The 17,943-nt window shown below is 46.0% G+C and overlaps 1 protein-coding gene across 4 annotated transcripts in view; it reads left to right on the top strand.

Annotated features, from left to right (window-relative positions):
- ZBTB11 (zinc finger and BTB domain containing 11) overlaps positions 1-17,943 on the top strand; it is a 2,099,144-nt gene that overhangs the window by 1,591,610 nt on the left and 489,591 nt on the right. For all 4 annotated transcript variants that reach the window (XM_085622427.1, XM_085622426.1, XM_085622429.1 and 1 more), the window contains one exon: positions 12,869-12,986. In XM_085622427.1, coding sequence (XP_085478553.1) covers positions 12,869-12,986 — 118 coding nt within the window. The remainder of the gene's footprint in view (positions 1-12,868; positions 12,987-17,943) is intronic.

Here is a 17,943-nt window from a genome sequence, read left to right as displayed (position 1 = left end):
TACGGCCTCTTTTAACACTATATGGCACCCTTTACTATCTTTACTAGCGCTAGAATTCAATGAAATCACATACCTAAAATATCTTCGCCTCCTGTGACTCACTGACATCTCGAAACCAGGGGAAACCTCCGAAGGGTAGATACACATCAGTCCTCACCTGCGCTAACCATATACAATATGACTGTGGCACACCGCTTCCGGGCGGAGGGGACAAGGGCTAGGGGGTTTTGTTATTCTGAGTTAGCATATTGCTTATCTAGCAGGGGCCTTTGCCCTGCTTGGCAGTTCGGGACACGGCTACGCTGACAAACTCGTTTTGAATCGCAACGATGCAGGGTGGCTGGGTTGGATCCAGGGAGGGCTCCACTTGTTCAAAACGGGACTACATGGAGTCTGTAAAGTGTCTATTTCATTACCTGAAACTCAATAAAACAAAGTTAAACAAAAAAATAGTTGTGTAATTATGTTTCAAGCTAGTCCCATTCTCGAGGTATAGCATTAGTTTTTAATATTGCAGCCCAATGTTTTCCCAGGGAACAGCCAGCATTGTTACAGTGAAAATAGATTTGAAGTGCCAAGAAAAGATAAAATATCCAGGGTGATATTGCAAAAAGGGTAAATGTCAAAAAGCTACCTACCAGCATGCAAGGGAATTACTGAAAAATTCTCCGGTTCCAGCCTGGGGATAGTTACATGGTGAGGAATATGTGATTAGATAGAGTATTTACCAGAAAGAGCGCTACCTAAGTTAAGTAACTTGTTTATCTCGCCAGAATGTTCCTTTTCAACCAATATGTCAAACAGCCTGGCATGATCTTGGGAGTGTTTCTTCTTTTTTTGTGTGTCCTTTGCTCTCCTCCAGTCATACTTGAGGCAAGCTGTAGATAGTGCATATGGCCTTACAAGACTTTATTTTTATTTTTTTCATTTATTAAGTTTTATATAGCATGAACTAGACCCGTTGAGGGTATCAGAGCACTTTACAAAGGTTACATCAAAAGAAAAAGGTGAGAGCTAGTCACATACATATGAGTAGCCAACAAGAGATCGTTAAAGTTGTAGGTTCTCGTTAAAGGTCCGGAGTGTGTTAGTCATTCTCGCTTAGAGTTCATCTCGAATCCTGGTAGGTAAGCAGCGTCTGGTTGGAATCCAACTCGCATCAGAGCTGGGATCAGGAGAGAGTCTTATTCATTAGATGTAGTTTGACTTCTTTTTTGAAGGAGGTGGTGGAGGGGTGGAGGAGAGTAGGATTTGCACCTTATGTTGCCCCCACTTTTTTTCTGATGTTTACACTGGTTTCTGGCTATAGTCTGGCTGGGACCCTGCTAATCAGGGCCCCAGCCTCTCTGTTTTCTTTAAACAACTTGGAGTGCATATTAGATGCACTAGTGATTGGATACTGTGGTACCTTATGAGCCCCTAGTATATGGTACCTTAGCTACCAAGGACATATGTACTTCACGGGCCTACCAGGGGCTGAAGCATGTATTATGCCACCCCTGGGATACAGACTAAATCTGACACCACAGGCCTGCTACTGCAGCCTGGGTGAGGTAGTGTTAGCACTCCTCACTGACATATAGGTTCACTGTATCTCTACATACACACACATATAAACTTATCAGTCACCCCTAAGGCAGGCCCTATCAATCCTGAGGGCAGGGTGCTTGGTTTCCATGTGAGGGGGTGCCTCTGCCTGAGCAGAGCCCCTCTGCAGCTCTGAGTCCATTCTCTGTGGCTGTTTGTGGATGCGGTTAAACCATATACTCTTAAGTGCATTATAACCTCGCGGTAAATGCGAACTCTGGGATGGCTGCATCAAAACATGTCGTGTTTGGTGTCAAATGCTTTGGAATCATACCCCCACACCAGTAACTGGTGTGGGGGTATGATCCCACCCTTCAGAGGGATAGACATGTACCTACTGTGGAAACACGGTAGAATCCTGAAGATCCCTGGCATCACAAAATGGATGCCACCAGTCACAGACACTGGGCTGCCCTCCTGCTGCTGACCGAAACTCGCAGTGGAGGAGGCCCAACAATAGGCATCCTGTCACAGGGAAGTGTAACCACCTCCCAGACAGGGTTTAGTGTATATGGGCTGGGTGGGTGCACTCCTAGAGTGCTTTGAAGTCCTGCACTGGGGGAGCAGTAGGCTCCTCTGTGCATATGCCAGCTCATACCGGTTCAGGGGCTACCTGCCCTTGCTCTGGCGCGAAACTGGACAAAGGGAAGTGGGTGTAGCCACCCACTCCCCTGACCCTCCCATAGGAGGGGTCATAGAGCTAGTCCCTCCCTTCCTTCTAGTATAAGTTAGGGAACCCTTGCCATTGCAAACTAGATATCCCCGGACAGACGCTCTGAAGAAGAATCCTGGACCTTCGACGTTCCACTACCTCTGGAAGACTGAAGAATCTCCCTTGGAGTCCAGGAATGACTCCCCTGCTTGGCAGGCATCAAAACTTTGCATCAACGGTCGCAAACTTTCCCGCTCCCGCCAGAGTTCGAAGTCCATGCAGCCCCGGAAGTGGATTTGCTGACTTCTCAAAGGCCATCATGAGTCCCCAGCGACGCTGAGGCAAGTGGACCCCACGAGTGACGAGGAACAGCAATACCCAGGTACCGTGCACTATTTTCGAGTGCAACCCCTTCACGACGTTCTACGACCTTGTGCATTGGACCAGTTGTGGTCCAAGCCTCCAGCAGGATTTCCTCTGCAGATCAGAGGCCTACCTCGTCCCGAGTGACCGTGGGCTCCTGGTGAGTGAATCCTCCCGAGGCGTCTTCGCGATCACTTGACGGTTGGCTTGTGGGTCCCCAGAAGACTTTTCTACAATTTCAAAGGGCTCCCCTGGTTGCTCCAGGCCTGCCCTGACTTACCCTCGCTGGGTGAGTCCCTCAGACCTTGCTGGTCTGCACCGCTGACTTTTTACACTTTCCACACTTTCCACGAGACTTGCTGTTACCAAGCCTTGTTAGCTCCAATCTGGTCACTGACATCGCAGTAAGCTGCAGACTTCGTGGGACACGCCATATCCAGCTCCTGGTCGTCTTCGACGCCTCCTGGACCTCCTGGCTGAAGAGTCAAGACACCCGGGATCACCTGAAATCACCCGACGACTGTGGGAATCCATCTTCCTTGCCCCAGGTCACTGCCAAGTGACTGTGAACACTGTCTCTTCTTCTTTCAGGTCTTCCTTCTTCTGAATCCAGCATTGGATTCCACCGGACACTTCTTCTGTCTTCACAAGCAGCAAGTCTTCTTTGGCTCCGATTGAAAACGACGCCGCGACCCAACACCAAAAGACACCTATGCACCCGGCCTCCCTGGGTGAGGTAACTCCAGCACTGCTGTGCTCCTATGTGTGTTGGCTCTAGAACTACTTACCCTGTAAGTGACTTGCATATAGACTCTCCCGAAGTATCCTAAAACTTTAAAATTCCAACCGCGACTTGCTCCATTGAAGTCAATTGGTATCTGCGGCTGTGTTCTCACACCTTTACTTACCTGCCTTGGGTGGATTAGTGAGGCCCCAGCGCTTCTGAAGGCCCTAGGCCTTGTCCCCTCGCAAGTCGATATTCCTAAGTCTCTTTTTTAGTATATGGTCTGGTACGCCCCTAGGGCCCCAGCCATATTTGTGCTTAACTTGTGAAATGTTGATTTGTGCATTCGTCCTTGACTTCTAATCTCAAAGAGATTAGCAGAGAGTTGTTAGTAATAAATACATATATATTTTATATATATACCTGTGTGGTGTCATTTCATTTAGTGATTCAAGAGATTATAAGGTAAAACAAGCTGCTTTACATTCCTCTAAAGACTTAGCCTGAAGGCTGCTCTCCACAGCTACCACTAGGATAGCTTCCTTTAAAAGGTTGTCTTAAACCTATCTACCATAAGAGTCGAATTGTACTGGTGCAAGGTGGCCACTTTAACTAGTGACCAGCATATACCAGGCCAACTTCTCACAAGGGGTTCGTTCTGATTGCCGGGGGCAGGGCATTCCAGATCCTAGGTGCTAGGCCAGAGAAGGTGCATGGGTAGGTTTTCATTTTCCTAATTTTTTGCGTTTTCAATAGCATGGTGTTGGTGCTTCTCATAGTTCTGCTTCTGCCTGATAATTCCAGTTTATTGGCTACATACTTTGGTGTGATGAAATGCAGGCCTTTGTGTGTCATGCAGGCAATGTTTAGCTGTGATCTTGCCTCATAAGGGAGCCAATTTAGTGCCTCGAGATCAGGGGTGATGTGGTTGTTCTTTTTGGAGCTAGTGACGAGTCTTGTAGCCGCGTTGAATGAGGCTCTTAGAGGAGCCAGACTGGATCTCGGCAAGCCACATAGAGCTTGAAGTGCTGTTTTTAGGTTATCGTCGTTGAGGATGGGTTTTCGTTTTCTGAGAATGCTCATTTGAAAGTTAGCTCCTCTGGTGGGTGTGCTGATGTGTTCCCTCATGTTGAGATTCTTGTCAAATATTAATCCCAGTGATCTTGTGGAATCGATAATGTGAGGTTTGCAGTTGAAGGCTGTTAAGTGTTTCATCCAGTTTTCTATGTCACCTTGTCGTGGGGAGATTAGGAGAAAGTCTGTTTTGAGCGCTTTGAGTTTGATGTGTTTTTTTGTCAGCCAGATGTGGGTTATTTGCAAAGTTGTGTTGAGTAGGCGCATGTCATCCGGAGATGATATTTTTAGGAATAGTTGGGTATCATCTGCATACATGTGGTAATGAATATTGGACAGTTTCAGAATTCCGGTTATGGGTTCCATGAGTGGATTGAAGAGCATAGGAGATAAGGCTGAACCTTGAGGGACTCCCAGGGTGACTGCTGTGGTCGTGAACAGCAATTAGTTAATCTTGAATCTTTGAGTTCTATTGTCCAAGAAGGAGGCAAACCACTTTAGGACAGCTCCTGATAAACCCATTTTGTGTTCAGGTAGGTCCAGGAGACTGTTATGTTTGACCATATCGAAGGCAGATGATAGGACTCGGAGGATTAGGAGGCAGGATTTGTTTTGATCTAGCATTCTGAGTGCATCATCAACGATGTGTGTCAGGGCAGTTTCGTGCTGTGTTTCTGCCGGAAGCCTGATTGGAACTGGTCGATGAGGTGGAATTGGACTATATGGTTGCATAGTTTGGAATGGACCCACTTCTCCAGTAGTTTTGCTAGGAAAGGAATAGTGGATATTGGACGGTAGTTATCTGGAATTGTGTGGTCAGCTGTAGGTTTGTTTAGAATGGGCGTTACCTGTCCTGCTTTTAGGCAGCCTGAAAGGGTTCCTTGCGATAGAGATGCATTCACTATCTTTGTCCAGACGGGTATAAGAGCAGTTTTGATTTGGCTGAAGATGCTCATTGGAAGCGTATCGCAGAAGTGATTTGATGGTTTGAGTATTGTTACTAACTTGAGGATGTCATTTTTGTCAAGGTTTTTGAAAGTGTTCCAGGATGAATTGTTTTTGAGGGTAAGTTCATGTTGGATAGGGGTTTGTGCCAACTGTGGCGCATGGGGGTTAGGTGGGGTGACAATGTGAGTTGTTTAATTGCTGTATGGAGCCCATTTTCAATCATTTTCGATTTTTCCAAGAAGTGGGAGGCAAATGTGTTGCAGTTAGGTTGCAGGTTGGGGCCTAATAAGGAGTCTGTGGGATTTTGAGCGGACTGATGTTTGATAATTGTAGGAAGGTGGAATCTGACTAATGGTTGCCCCCAACTTTTTGCCTGGTATTTGAGTGGTGTTTGACTAGTCTGGCTGGGATCCTGCTATCCAGGACCCCAGCCTATCTGCTTTCTCCCTAAAACTAATGTGAAGTACCCTAGGTACAAACCAATTGGATGCTGAGGGTGCCCTGACAGTCCCTTGTAGATGGTACCCAGGGCATGGGTCCCTCAGTAGGCCTACCAGGGCTGCAGCACTTATTGTGCCACCCTGGGACAGCCATACAAACTGACACCACAAGACCACTACTGTAGTCTGGGTAAGGTGGTGCTAGCACCCCTTACAGGGACATAGGTGCCCTATATCCCACCCCATTACAACACATGTACTCTCATGGGTCACCCCTATGGCAGGCCTTGCTAATCCTACAAGCAGGGTGCTGAGGTATGTGTGAGGGGGGACCCCTACACGAGTAGGGCCTCTCTGCAACCTTCGTAAAATCGTTACTGGGTTGTTTGTAGTGTAGCCATACCATATACTCTTAACCGCATTATAAGTCTATCGCGATACCGCGATAACTCGAGAATGGCTACACAGAACCATATCGTGTTTGGTGTCAAACATGTAGGAATCATACCCCCAGTCCAGCCATGGGCATGAGGGTACGATTCCCCCCTGCTAGAGGAGCGATATGGGAAAAGCGGTAGAATTTAGACACCAATTTAAAAGTGCACAAGTGTCACAAAATGGCTACTGCCCGCCACCTACACGATCCTGGCTGGCTGTTGCTGGGAAAAACCCCAGCCTCGCCAGCTGGACAATAGGGCTCCTGTGGCAGGGAGGTGCTAGCATCTCCCCAGACAGGGTGGGTGCACCAAATGTCCTTTCAGAGTTGCACGTAGGCAGCTGCAGAGACCTCATTCTGCATACACCGCTTGGAACCGGTTCAGGGGCATCCTGCCCCTCGCCCAGGCGGGAAACACACAAAGGGGAGAGGGTGTAGCCACCCTTTACCGCCTCACCACTCATTGGTGGACCCTACTCTGGACACTCCCCTAATCTTGGGGATAAAGGTGAATAACGTGGCCCCAGAGCCTCAGATTAATCTTGAACTTTACAGTCTTGACCTTCGACTTGCTGCTGCCCAGCTGACGGAAGAAATCTCCCTTGGGATAAAGGAGTTATCCCCCTGCTTGGCAGGCACCTAAAACACTGCAAGTGACCCGGTTGGATCCTCGCTGCTCCTACGGACTTCGACGACTTCCAGCGCCCTTGAGGTGGGTTTCCAGCGCATCCCAGAGGCCAGTGAGTGTGCTCAACGAGTTTGGGCACCGTGGACCGCGTTGGTGCCGAGATCCCCAATACCCCAGGACACCGGCCACCTCTTGCGTAGCACACGACCCTGACCAGTGGGGAAGTTGTGCTTTGGCCCGTTTTCGAGCCAACCACTCTACAATTGTGCCAAAGACCAGCGCCCTAGCCCCCTCCGGTGGCCCGTGGGTGCCCTTTTACGCACACCAAATTGCCGCCTCCCGCAGTCCCTTGTCTCTCGACTTGTGGGCCCTAGCGGAGGTCTATTTCTACAATCAAGAGTTCCCCTGGTTGCTCCAGGCCTGCTCTACAGTCTCTCCAAAGGAGACCTCTCCCAGACCTCGTGGGTCTGCACTGTAGCCGATTTGTTTTTTCTTCGTGGGTTGCGGTTGCCAAGACTTAGTGAATCCAATCCGGACACTAACACCGCAGCGACCCTCATCCGACGCGGGGCAGTCGCCCTCCGGAAGCTGGCCTTCCTTGAAGCCTCCCGGAGCCCGTGGCTGCAGATCCAAGCTACACCACTTCGCACCTGAAGCACCCAACATCGAAGGGCTCTTTGCTTTGAGCCTCCTGGTCACTTTTCCGTGACCCAGACTCTGTCCCCTCTGCTTTCAGGTTCTTCTCTACAATCTTCACATCTTTGATCTTCACTGCATCATCAACGCTTTTGGCTAGCAGCACTTTTGAACATTTTCCTATAGAAAATCAGCCCGCGACCCGACACCAGAATCGACCTATACACCTGGCTTCCCTGGGGCAGGTAACAGTGGTACCTCGGTACTCTCGTGGTAGTGGGCTCCTCAAAAGCTTAAGTCTAAAGTTTTTACTTTGTACTCCTGCTAGAAGTGACTTTAATCTGTGTAATTTCAACCGCGACATTTCCATAGACTATAATAGAGATCCCGATAGCAGCTACTTCCACTGCACGCGCCTCCCTTGGGTCCCCTTCCTCATAACCTGGGGTGGATTCTTAAGGGGCCAGCGATCCTAAATGCCCTAGGCATTGTCTGTAGAATTGTCGTGTTTCTTATACCACTTTTTTGATATATGGTTTGGTCCCCCCCTGGGGCCCATTGATTCCTGTGCTATTTATTGTGTTTATAAATGCTTGTTTGAATTGTAACTTTGCCACTAGCCTCATAAAGAGACTGTGGGATTCTGTCTAGAATAAATACATATATTTTATATATATATACCTGTGTGGGCTACTCTTTCATTTGGTTATTCAAGAGGTTATTATGGTAAAACAATAAGCTTAACACTCCTTCAAGACTTAGCCTGAAGGCTGCTCTCCACAGCTACCACTAGGATAGCTTTCTTTAAAGGTTGTCTTAAACCTATCATCAATAAGAGTCGAATTGGACTGGTGCAAGGTGTCCCTATAACTAGGAGACAGCATATGCCAGGCCAACTTCTCACAATAATTTTGAATAGTTTTCTTGGTCGATTTCTAGCATTGTTTTGTTGATCTTTGAAGAAATTAGCTTTTGAGATTCTGATGTGTTTGTTGTAGTTGCTCTTCCTTGCTCCTCCTTGATCTTAGTTGTTTAAGGTGCTCTAGGGACGGTGCGGATCATTTAGACTCCTATTGTACCAAGGGTTGGAGTCATTAGAGCACGGCCTTTTTAGTTGATAGGGCGCCACTGTGTCAAGAATGCTATTCATTGAGTTGTTGTAGTGGGTTGTGGACATCTGTTCAGTCTGCTGGTGGTGATAGTATATTGTTGGTGAGGGATGTCAGATCGTTGCGGTTAATGTTGCAAGTGTTTCTTTTCCATTGTTTGGGTTTCTTAAGTTGGAGTTTGTGTCAGTGATCAGGAAGGAGATGCTGTGGTGGTCCGTCCAGTCCCAAGGGAATGACGAGATCCAGTGTTGCGCCCAGGATGTGAGTTGGGGTATAGCAGAATTGGACAAGTTTGAGGTCAGTTAGGAAGGTTTTAGGCTGTTAACTGTGGGATCATTATGGTCGTTCCAATGAAGATTGAAGTCACCAAGGAAGATTTGGGGGCAGTGTTGCCCTTCTTTGGAAGAGATGATTTCCATAATGTTTTCAGTGAATGCAAAATTGTTGCTAAGGGGGTGGTAGATCAAATGTAATTTACCTAGGGGTCTGTTGTTGCTTGCAATGCTCATGCCTAGGTATTCGCACGTAGTAAGGTCGATAGATTGTGACTGAGTCACCATAAGGTTGATGCGGTGTATGCAGACCTTTTCGGTCTGTCTGCTCTTATAATGTCATAGCCTGGTGGGATTAGAATGTCAAGGAATGGTGCAGAGTCGATCTTTAGCCATGTTTTAGTTAGAAGGAGTTAGTCAAGGTCATGGGTAAGGATACTGTCTGGAATGTCAGCTGCGTGTTTCCAGGTCGAACCGCAATTTAGGAGTATGCATTTCAGGTGGGGTTTTGTGTTCGGTGATGTTTTCTCTGTGATGGGTAGTGGTTTGAGGTTGGCCTTGGTTGTCTCTCTGGTGTTTGGTCTCTGTGTGGGTTTGATATAATTGTTGAGATGGGATTGAATCTATGTGACAGGTCATGGTGTGCACTGTTGTATGTATGGAGAATGGCTTGGATATCATTGTTAGATAGAGAGATCTTGGTCCAGGCCGGGCTCGAGGAGGTGTTGCGTAAGGGAGTAGATCGCCAACTAGTGCGCTGGGATGTCTGGGAGTCATAAGAATTTAATGGCTGATCTGAATGGTGTATGAATTTATCATGGAGGATTGTCCTGTTACTCGCAGGTGTATCTGAGGGCCTCTGTTGTGGATTAGTTTAGTAGTGATGCTTGTTAGCTTCTGTAGGTCGGATTTTAGTTCTTGTAGTACCTGCGTAATTTCCCCCAGTCCAGACTCAACCTCTGCTTAGTAACAGGAGGATTGGGTTTGGGGCATGGTGTACTGAGGAGTGTGTTTTTCTTGAGTCTCGTTGATGTGAAGAATGGGAGGGGGACCGATGTATGGAGGGGTATTTAGGTTTATACTCTTGCCATTTGTATTGAGAGGATGTAGTGGATACACTTTTGTCAATGTTTCTCCCTAAGACCCTAGTGGAATTGATGAGAGCGCATGTGCTGAAGTGGGTAGCGGGGGGGTTGTCTCTACATTATCTGTCGTAGTGGCTACAATGGTATAGTGTGGTCTAATACTGAACTTTGATTCCAGCAACTTTAGTCTGCTGACCCACCTGCATTTGTTCTGCCTTTGACATTGTAAGTCACAAGTACTGCTTGGTGAATTACAGCATGAGTATAAGAAGTAAGGTGCTCATCCTGTTTGGCCTACTAATCTCAGAAGACAAAGATTGAAAACGACCTCTCTTGCTGAGTCTACCTTCTGCAAAGTGTGCCATATGACTCCATCCCTGCTACATGCGCTTTAATCTTTACTTTGAACAGCTTGGTGACCTACATAATTTATTTGATTTCATATCACCAGTATGTGAACATTTAGGGCCCAGTTAAGAGTTTGGCAGACTGGGTTGTTGCATAAATGAGTCTTTGGCTCGGCTCTGCAAGGTTTGTTTTCACACCCACGGGTGACAAAAGTGAACTTACTTCAATATACCCGTCCTGAATGTAAAAAGCAGGTTATTGTAGCCCTGCAGAAACCCACCCAATACATAAATGAGGTGGTGTCAATGCTTTTGAGTAACTAACAGGGGCCAATGGCAATCCAAACAAGTGCTCATTAATGATTTACGCACTCAAGATCACTAGAAACGGAATATGTATTTCAACAAATTTATTTAAATATAGTTATTTTAAAATGCGAAGATCTATAGTACATAATATTTGGAACATCACAGAAGCTAATAAAAAACAGCTAAGCTTTTCAGTAACTGTAAAAACAGGGAAAAATCGTAACATCACAATTTATAACCTTTACACCCTCACTGTGCAATCTGTAAGCGGAATGATATTAGTAGCAGATGAATAAATAATAAGCCTGAGTTTTGGAGGTGGTGCGCATACAACAGGGTTTGTTGTCTGTTTAGAATAGCTTGTCAGCTATTTTTGAGCACAAGGCAAGGAGATAGTAGATTGCTCTATAAGAACACAATCTTGGCACCAGTTTATGAATGTAGAATGGAATGCTTGACGGAGTCTCGGGGGAGTCTTGCTGAGATGGGATCTGGTGCTGTGCTCATCTGGATCTATGATCCGTGTCCGTGATCTGGGTGAAGTTTCTCTCCACTTAAAGGGGTGAGTGGTGGTCCGTAAATACTAAATTATTATAAGGGATGAAAACCTCTGACATAGTTTTAGGAAAGTTGGATAGAGATTACGGACTCCAGAAGAAGTATCTTGGACACATCTTTGAGAAAATGAGAGATGAAGGGATGTCAATTCGTACTACATCTTTTGTCGATTTATCTATGGATGTTTTTTTGGTGGCCTTGACATTATGATAAGTGAACACTTGTCCCAGACTGGGTGTCGCATCATGTGTTATATCTATGTCGTTATCTGAATAACTTGACAATCTCTTAGTTCTAGGAATAATAAGAACTATAAGGGCGGACAACATTAGTGTTATTAGTGTTTATACCAGACATGCCAGTGATTTAGCAGAAAACGGGAGATATGTTGTCCGAAATGGAATTGGGGGCCTACCCGGAATGGAGTCGGTCCTTTTTGACTTTACATCAGGATTTACTCTGTCAGGGTAACAGAGTAAAGTACTCCGTGCTCTGAGGGAGTCCCCACCTGCCAAATTGAGAGATGTCTGCAGGCCCAGTGGACACCTCTTGCATTGGCATGAACCCCTGTCACAACGTTTCTTGGCAATACTTTGAACGTTTGACAGACTTCACACTTAACAAGATGGAGTCTTGCGTCACGTTTTCAATGTTTTTTCATTTTTAAAAACAAAACTCCAAAGGAAAATGTATTTTTTTTAAAATAAAAAAAACAGAAGACCGTCTTTACTATGAGAGTTTTCTCTCATGGCTTGGGGGTCATTTTACAGTTTCCACTTCCACCTACTGCCAGGTTTTACCTGGCGTTGACGGACATTGAAAATGTGACATTTGTATGCCCTCTTTAAATAGGGCTGGCGGACAAATGGCAAAAGCTCCGACAGCCCTTAGTCGATTAGGCATTGAAGGTGTATGTCGAAGATGGAGTAGACGTGTTGAAGCTCTGCCTTTTGGCAGCGAGGTTACTCCTTCGACTTTGCAGACTTCTCAGTAGCTGGCATGTAATATTTCACTCTCACCATGTCTGGGAACCTTTTCCCATCCTCCATCCTCTAATCTCCCTTTTCAATACCCTCTAGATTCCATTGTCACTCGTAAAACTAATCCTCTATGCACAAATAATCAAGACAGGCAAGACCATCCAACTCAAGCTCATACTTTTTCAAGGTATAAAAGGCTACACTCTTTAGCAGGACTTTAAGACTTTGTGACAGTGAAAAGATTTTAAGTTGTCTCTCCTTGCCACAAGCTTTCTCTGGCTATACCCAGAGAATTTGGAACTTCCTCTCCTTGAGCTGTGTGAATCGTCTTACTATAAAATAGTAAAAAGTGACCCGAAACGCCCTCTGTGTAAAAATTATCTCTTATCTGTGCCCTCTTGAAGACTTATCTTTTGCCTTTTATCCTGGTACTCCGCTGCTGATTTTCCACTTTCTGAAATGTTATTCTATGTATTATACATTTTCAGTTGTAAGTTAAGACATATCCTCATTTGGATCCCACAAATTTTAGAAATGTTGTATATACACCCCTCTTTTCTACTGCATTTAACTGTTACCTGTTGACTTTTAGAAAGCACTCGGTTACCCTTTGGTGCCTGGTTTGCGCTAAAGAAAACTACAACTAAATCAGGAAATTATAAAAGTGCAGAGACCCATAGCTATATACTATTGGATTTTGCTTTTTGTGTTTTTTTCCAGGAGAATCTAAGTACCTTTGCTCAGTCTGTGGACAGTCTTTTCATAGAGCTTCAGGACTCAGTAAACATGTGAAAAAACACCAACCCAAGCCGGATACTCGCAGGTTTCAGTGTACTCAGTAAGTCAGTAAACCACGTGAAATTAAGACTTTTAAAATTGCCTTTGGTTACCTTGTGGGCATGATGTACACCTATATACTACTTATTTCTGTGTTCATGTCTTGTGAAGCTATATTACTTTAAGGCAGGAATGAATGATCTGTACAAGTTGAGAAAGTTATGAGACCTGGGGCTGATGAACATGATAAGCAAGCTTTTCACTCTGCACTCAGCAGATCACCTCCTGCACAACAAAAAGGCCACTGATACACGTCTCCACTCATATTTCTTGACCTTTTCTTATACTTGAGGCGAATTTCTTATAGTTCATTATCTGAATCTCAAGGTGTTTTTTTTTTTTACAGAAGCAACGGAGACCCTTCGAGATCTCATGAGAGTGGGCCTGTATTTTTCACAGGGCCTTTACTGGGAGATTTGTTTTCCTCCTATAGTCTCTGTCCACTTTTGTGTAATTGCCCGTTTGTTGATAAGTATTACTTCCACTGGAGGTAATCTTCAGAAGCATTGGTTGTCTAACTGCAGGTAGAGCAGTAACCGTTCTCTCCATGTAGCATAAAAATCTTAACAACGGAGCACACTTCAATGTGGAAGAAAGACCTAATGGTACAAGTCCTTACGCTTTCGTGTCCCTTTGATCCCACCGTAATAAGATTTTTCTGCTTCCAAGGTATTAAAGACCATTGCGTGTGACAGCATCAAATGTTCCTGCAACCTGCTTTTTACCAGGCATGATGGTGATGAACCATTGGGGCTTATTCTAAGGTGAAACATGCCACAATTCTCGTGGAAGTGGCCACTGTGAGTTGCTGAAGCACCAATGATAAGCCAGCCTTGTGCACTGAATTTGGCTCAGGAGCGCACATATGTAGAGCTACAAATTCCTAATAGTATTGATTGTAAGCAGTGGGCTCGTACTGATGTACAAAATGTAGACTTGCCAACCCAGTTTGAAAATGTAAAAGCCATCTTCAAGCTAGCTCCAGTGCTTCTCAGACTTTAAAAAAAAATGTGTTTATTGATTTCCAATTGACTTAACATCCCCTCCCAACTTCGCCACTCATTGAGACATTCCACAATTTCGCAATTCACATGATATACAGTGTAGTATGCTGTGGACACATCTATTTAAAGGTACAGACATCAAAAATCTTGTATCTACAAGGTACACACCCCGCAACCTGTAAGTAATAGCAGGCCCATGTTTGCAGCAATGGGGTTCCCCAGAGCCATGAGGGAGCATGTCATGCATTTGATTGCGTGGTAGTTGTGTCGGGGTCAGGTGAATTTATTCCATCTGCATCTGTCTGTCTAAGGTGAGAACAAATGGTTCACACATATTTTTAGGTTGTGTAGCTAGGGGCATCAGAACCCAATATGTTGTCAGTTGTTCCCAGCAGTATGAGTCATCAATCCAGACTTGTTTGGTCAGCGTTTGCCATCTCCCCCAGTGTATCGCCACTCTGCGTTTAGCTAGCAGTAGCAGCATCGCCATGAGGCGTCTACAGTTCTTTGGGACATTTTTCACATATCCCAGTAGGCACACCATAGAGTCAGGCAGGAGTGGCGGCCCTGCAGTGGTGCTCACTGTTTCGTACACCTTAGCCCAGTACCAAGCTACTTTAGGGCAGGGCCATGCTAAGTGTGCGAAAGTGGCTTCCGGGCTGCGGCATCAGACACATGTGGAATCAGTCTTTAGGCAAATTCTATGCAGTTGTGCTGGCGTGCGGTATGTTCTATTCAAGTAATTAAAGTGTATCAGCCGCAAACTATAATGGGGGATAGTTGATCAGTTTGAGTGCAGCAATAGTACCATTGTGTTTCTGATATCTCCAAGTGTAAGTCCCATTCCCAAGCCATTCTGGCTTTTGAGGTATCAATAGTAGAGGCTGCCTGTGTGAGTGTATAAAGCCGAGTAATACGTTTCCACAGTGTGGTAGCTGTATGGACATATTCCAGTGCTGTAAAAATGTGGTGGGGGGGCAGGGAAAGTGTCATGAATTGTACGGCAGGTGGCTCTGATTTGATAATATAGTAACATGTCCGAGAGCGACGGCGTACTAGTGTCTGTGTTGACAAAGCTAGGAAGGAACTCTCCGTCTGAGTATAGGTCAGCATACGTTTTGATACCGTGCTTTCCTGTATGTCTGGCCGCTCCCTTATCTTGTAGTGGAGGGAACTTTGACAGGCTCCATCGCCCATCTCAGGGGTATTTGGCTGTAAAGGGCATTGAAGAATCTATCAATGGAAATAGGATCGATTTGGCCCAGTTTACCTGGATTCCTGAGTAGCCGCCGTAGCGGACTACCTCCCTAATCACTGGCCTAAAATTTGTTTCCGGATCCCACACGTACAGTGCCACATCGTCTGCGTACATGGAGACGATGAGTTCACGGTTTGTAAATCCTATACCCCGTTCTGAATGATGTTGCCGCAGTCTGGGCTCTAACGGCTCCACGGCTATGGCAAATAGGATTGGGGGGAGAGGGCATCCCTGCCTAGTGCCGCAAGTGATGTTTATTGGACCTGAGATGCTCCCGTTTAGCCTAATTCATGAAGTGGGAAGGTTGTATAATAGTTGTATTTTCAGAATAAATGTGGCTCAGTGCCAGCCTCCGCAGTAGCGGAAAGAGAAAGGGCCACTCCAGAGTGTCAAATACTTTGGTGTCATCCAGTAAGGTAGCCACTGCTGGGATGTTGGGGTGTAAGTGGTGCATGATCGTGAAAATAGTGCAGAGATTGTGATGTTGGGCGCCCGGGGATGAAACCCGACTGATCTGGTCGTACAATCAATGGCAGAAGGGGCAGCAAGCGTTTTGATAGGACTTTAATATATACTTTATCGTCTATGTTTATTAAGGACAACGAACGGTATGATTCGGCTAGGTCAGCAGGTTTGTCTGGTTTTAGGATGGTCACAATTACAGCCTCCCGCAGCGGGATAAGTGTAGGAGCATATTCTTTGTAGAAGGTCGGCGTCAGTCCATCAAGACCAGGGGCTTTATCTGCCGGCATACTCCCTATTACTTGGGCAATCTCTTCTAGTGCAGTGGGAACATCTAAGTAGTCTCTGTGGCATTGCTCTAGCCACAGGAGTTGAATGGAGTCGAAAAATTCCCACAGCGACTCTGGTTCTCTATCTATTCCAGCAGTGTAAAATCGGGAATAGACAGAGGACATTTCTGGTAATTTTGGTGACGAAGATATCATTTGGAAGTTATCTCCCTTTAATTCGGTCACATAGGTGGCGGCATGAGGTTTGCACAGCAATCCAGCTAGCGACTTACTCAGGCAATCGCCCTCCCCATATCTACGTGCCCGGACCTCTTCTCCTAAGTAATCTGTCTTACTCTTTGCTTCTTTATAAGCTGAGATTTTCTCTCTAATGTCGGCTAGCACCGAAGGGTAGGGCTTTCTGCACTATTCCTTCTTTTAATTCCTTAACTTTGGCTTCCAGTTTGTATAGTGTGCTGCGCAGTGATCATAACACCCCCAACTGTTTCGCGATGCAGACCCGGCTTATGAACACTTTAATTCTTCCCACAGCGTGGAGGGCGATTCCACCAACCTGGTGTTGTGCACAAAGTAATCCTCGATTGCTGTATGGATTTCTACTCTAAAATCAGCATAATGCATTTGGGGGGGGGAGGGGGGGAGTCGCCACGAAAAAGCACAAGGAATGGTCTGTGGGATTTGGAGTGTCAGCAGCACTAGTGCGTGATAAGAAAGCATGCGCGGTAGGTGCTTGGTCAGTGTAGTTCTGGCAAAAGCGGTTTTGGTGATAAGCCATAGTCTTATAGGACCATGTGTTGTGATAAGAAGAGAAGCACGTTCCCTCCCGCATGTTTGGGTGGGCATGCCGCCATGATAATCTGCGATCAGTGTGTTTAGAACTCTAGCAGAGCACAGGTTCTGCTTCCGCATCCCAGAGTGGTCTAGCGCCTCCTCAAATGTCACATTAAAGTCCCGACCCCATAGTACCGTCCCGATCCGTAATTAGTTGTCTGTCTCCATAGGTTCAGGAAAAAGTCTAGGTCATCAATGTTTGGACCGTACACTGCAACTAACGTCATCGGCTGTTTTTTTTTGTTTTTTTTAATTAATTTCTTTATTTGCGGTTTTGCAGTTCACGACACACATTAAAACAGTTCCAATTTACAAGCAATTCTGCATAAGAATCCCCCCAGTCTCTGTCCAGCAACTGGTAGTCCCTCAATGGAGATCTTCGAAGTGTGTACCAAACCGGCAATATGCTTGAACAGTAGCAATAACCAACATTCGAACCTTCAACGAAACGTCATCGGCTGTTTATAAAGTGTGCCGGTCACAATTACGTGTCTACCCTCCGGATCGGTATGGGGAATTATCCCACTGGGCCATGGGTTCTCCAGCGGACTGCCCTGTCCCTTGGGCCAGGGTTGGTGGGCAACATTCAAAGGGCTGTAAAGTGTGTTTCAGAAATGCTGTCGGCTGGCAGTGTCTAGGGCTGATCACCCAGATGTGCTTATGCCACCGTCCTGGGCCTTAGTTCCTTTAAGTGGGGGGCGCAGTTTTTGTACGGGTGATTGTGTGATTAATCATTGTCACTTGTGTGGCCGTCATAAGATGGATAGGCAGATTTAGATGTGTTTAGCCTCGTTTTGTAACGAGTAAAGAATATTGTGTTGCCATCAAGCGAAATTCATCGTTTTTTTCAATTATGGGAGGGTATAGCTCACTCTCAGCTGCTAGAGCGGTCGCTTGACTGGCATAAATTCCCTTCTTGCGTCTTGCACTGCCTGGGTGAAGTCAGGTTAGATTAAGAGGACAGTACCCTGATGACGCACCTCTCCGCATTCTCTGGCCCGGCGAAGGATTGTGTCTTGGCATCAATAATTTAGTATCCGGGCAATTATAGAGTGGAGTGGTGCTCCAGGAGGTGGCCGCGGCCCAAGAGTATGATGTGCTCTCTCCACAATG

The sequence above is a fragment of the Triturus cristatus genome, chromosome 8, assembly GCF_964204655.1.
Source record: "Triturus cristatus chromosome 8, aTriCri1.1, whole genome shotgun sequence".
NCBI classification, from domain to species: domain Eukaryota; kingdom Metazoa; phylum Chordata; class Amphibia; order Caudata; family Salamandridae; genus Triturus; species Triturus cristatus.
The sequence above is the reverse complement of the archived record's forward strand: the minus strand, read 5'-3'. Positions and strand labels throughout refer to the sequence as shown.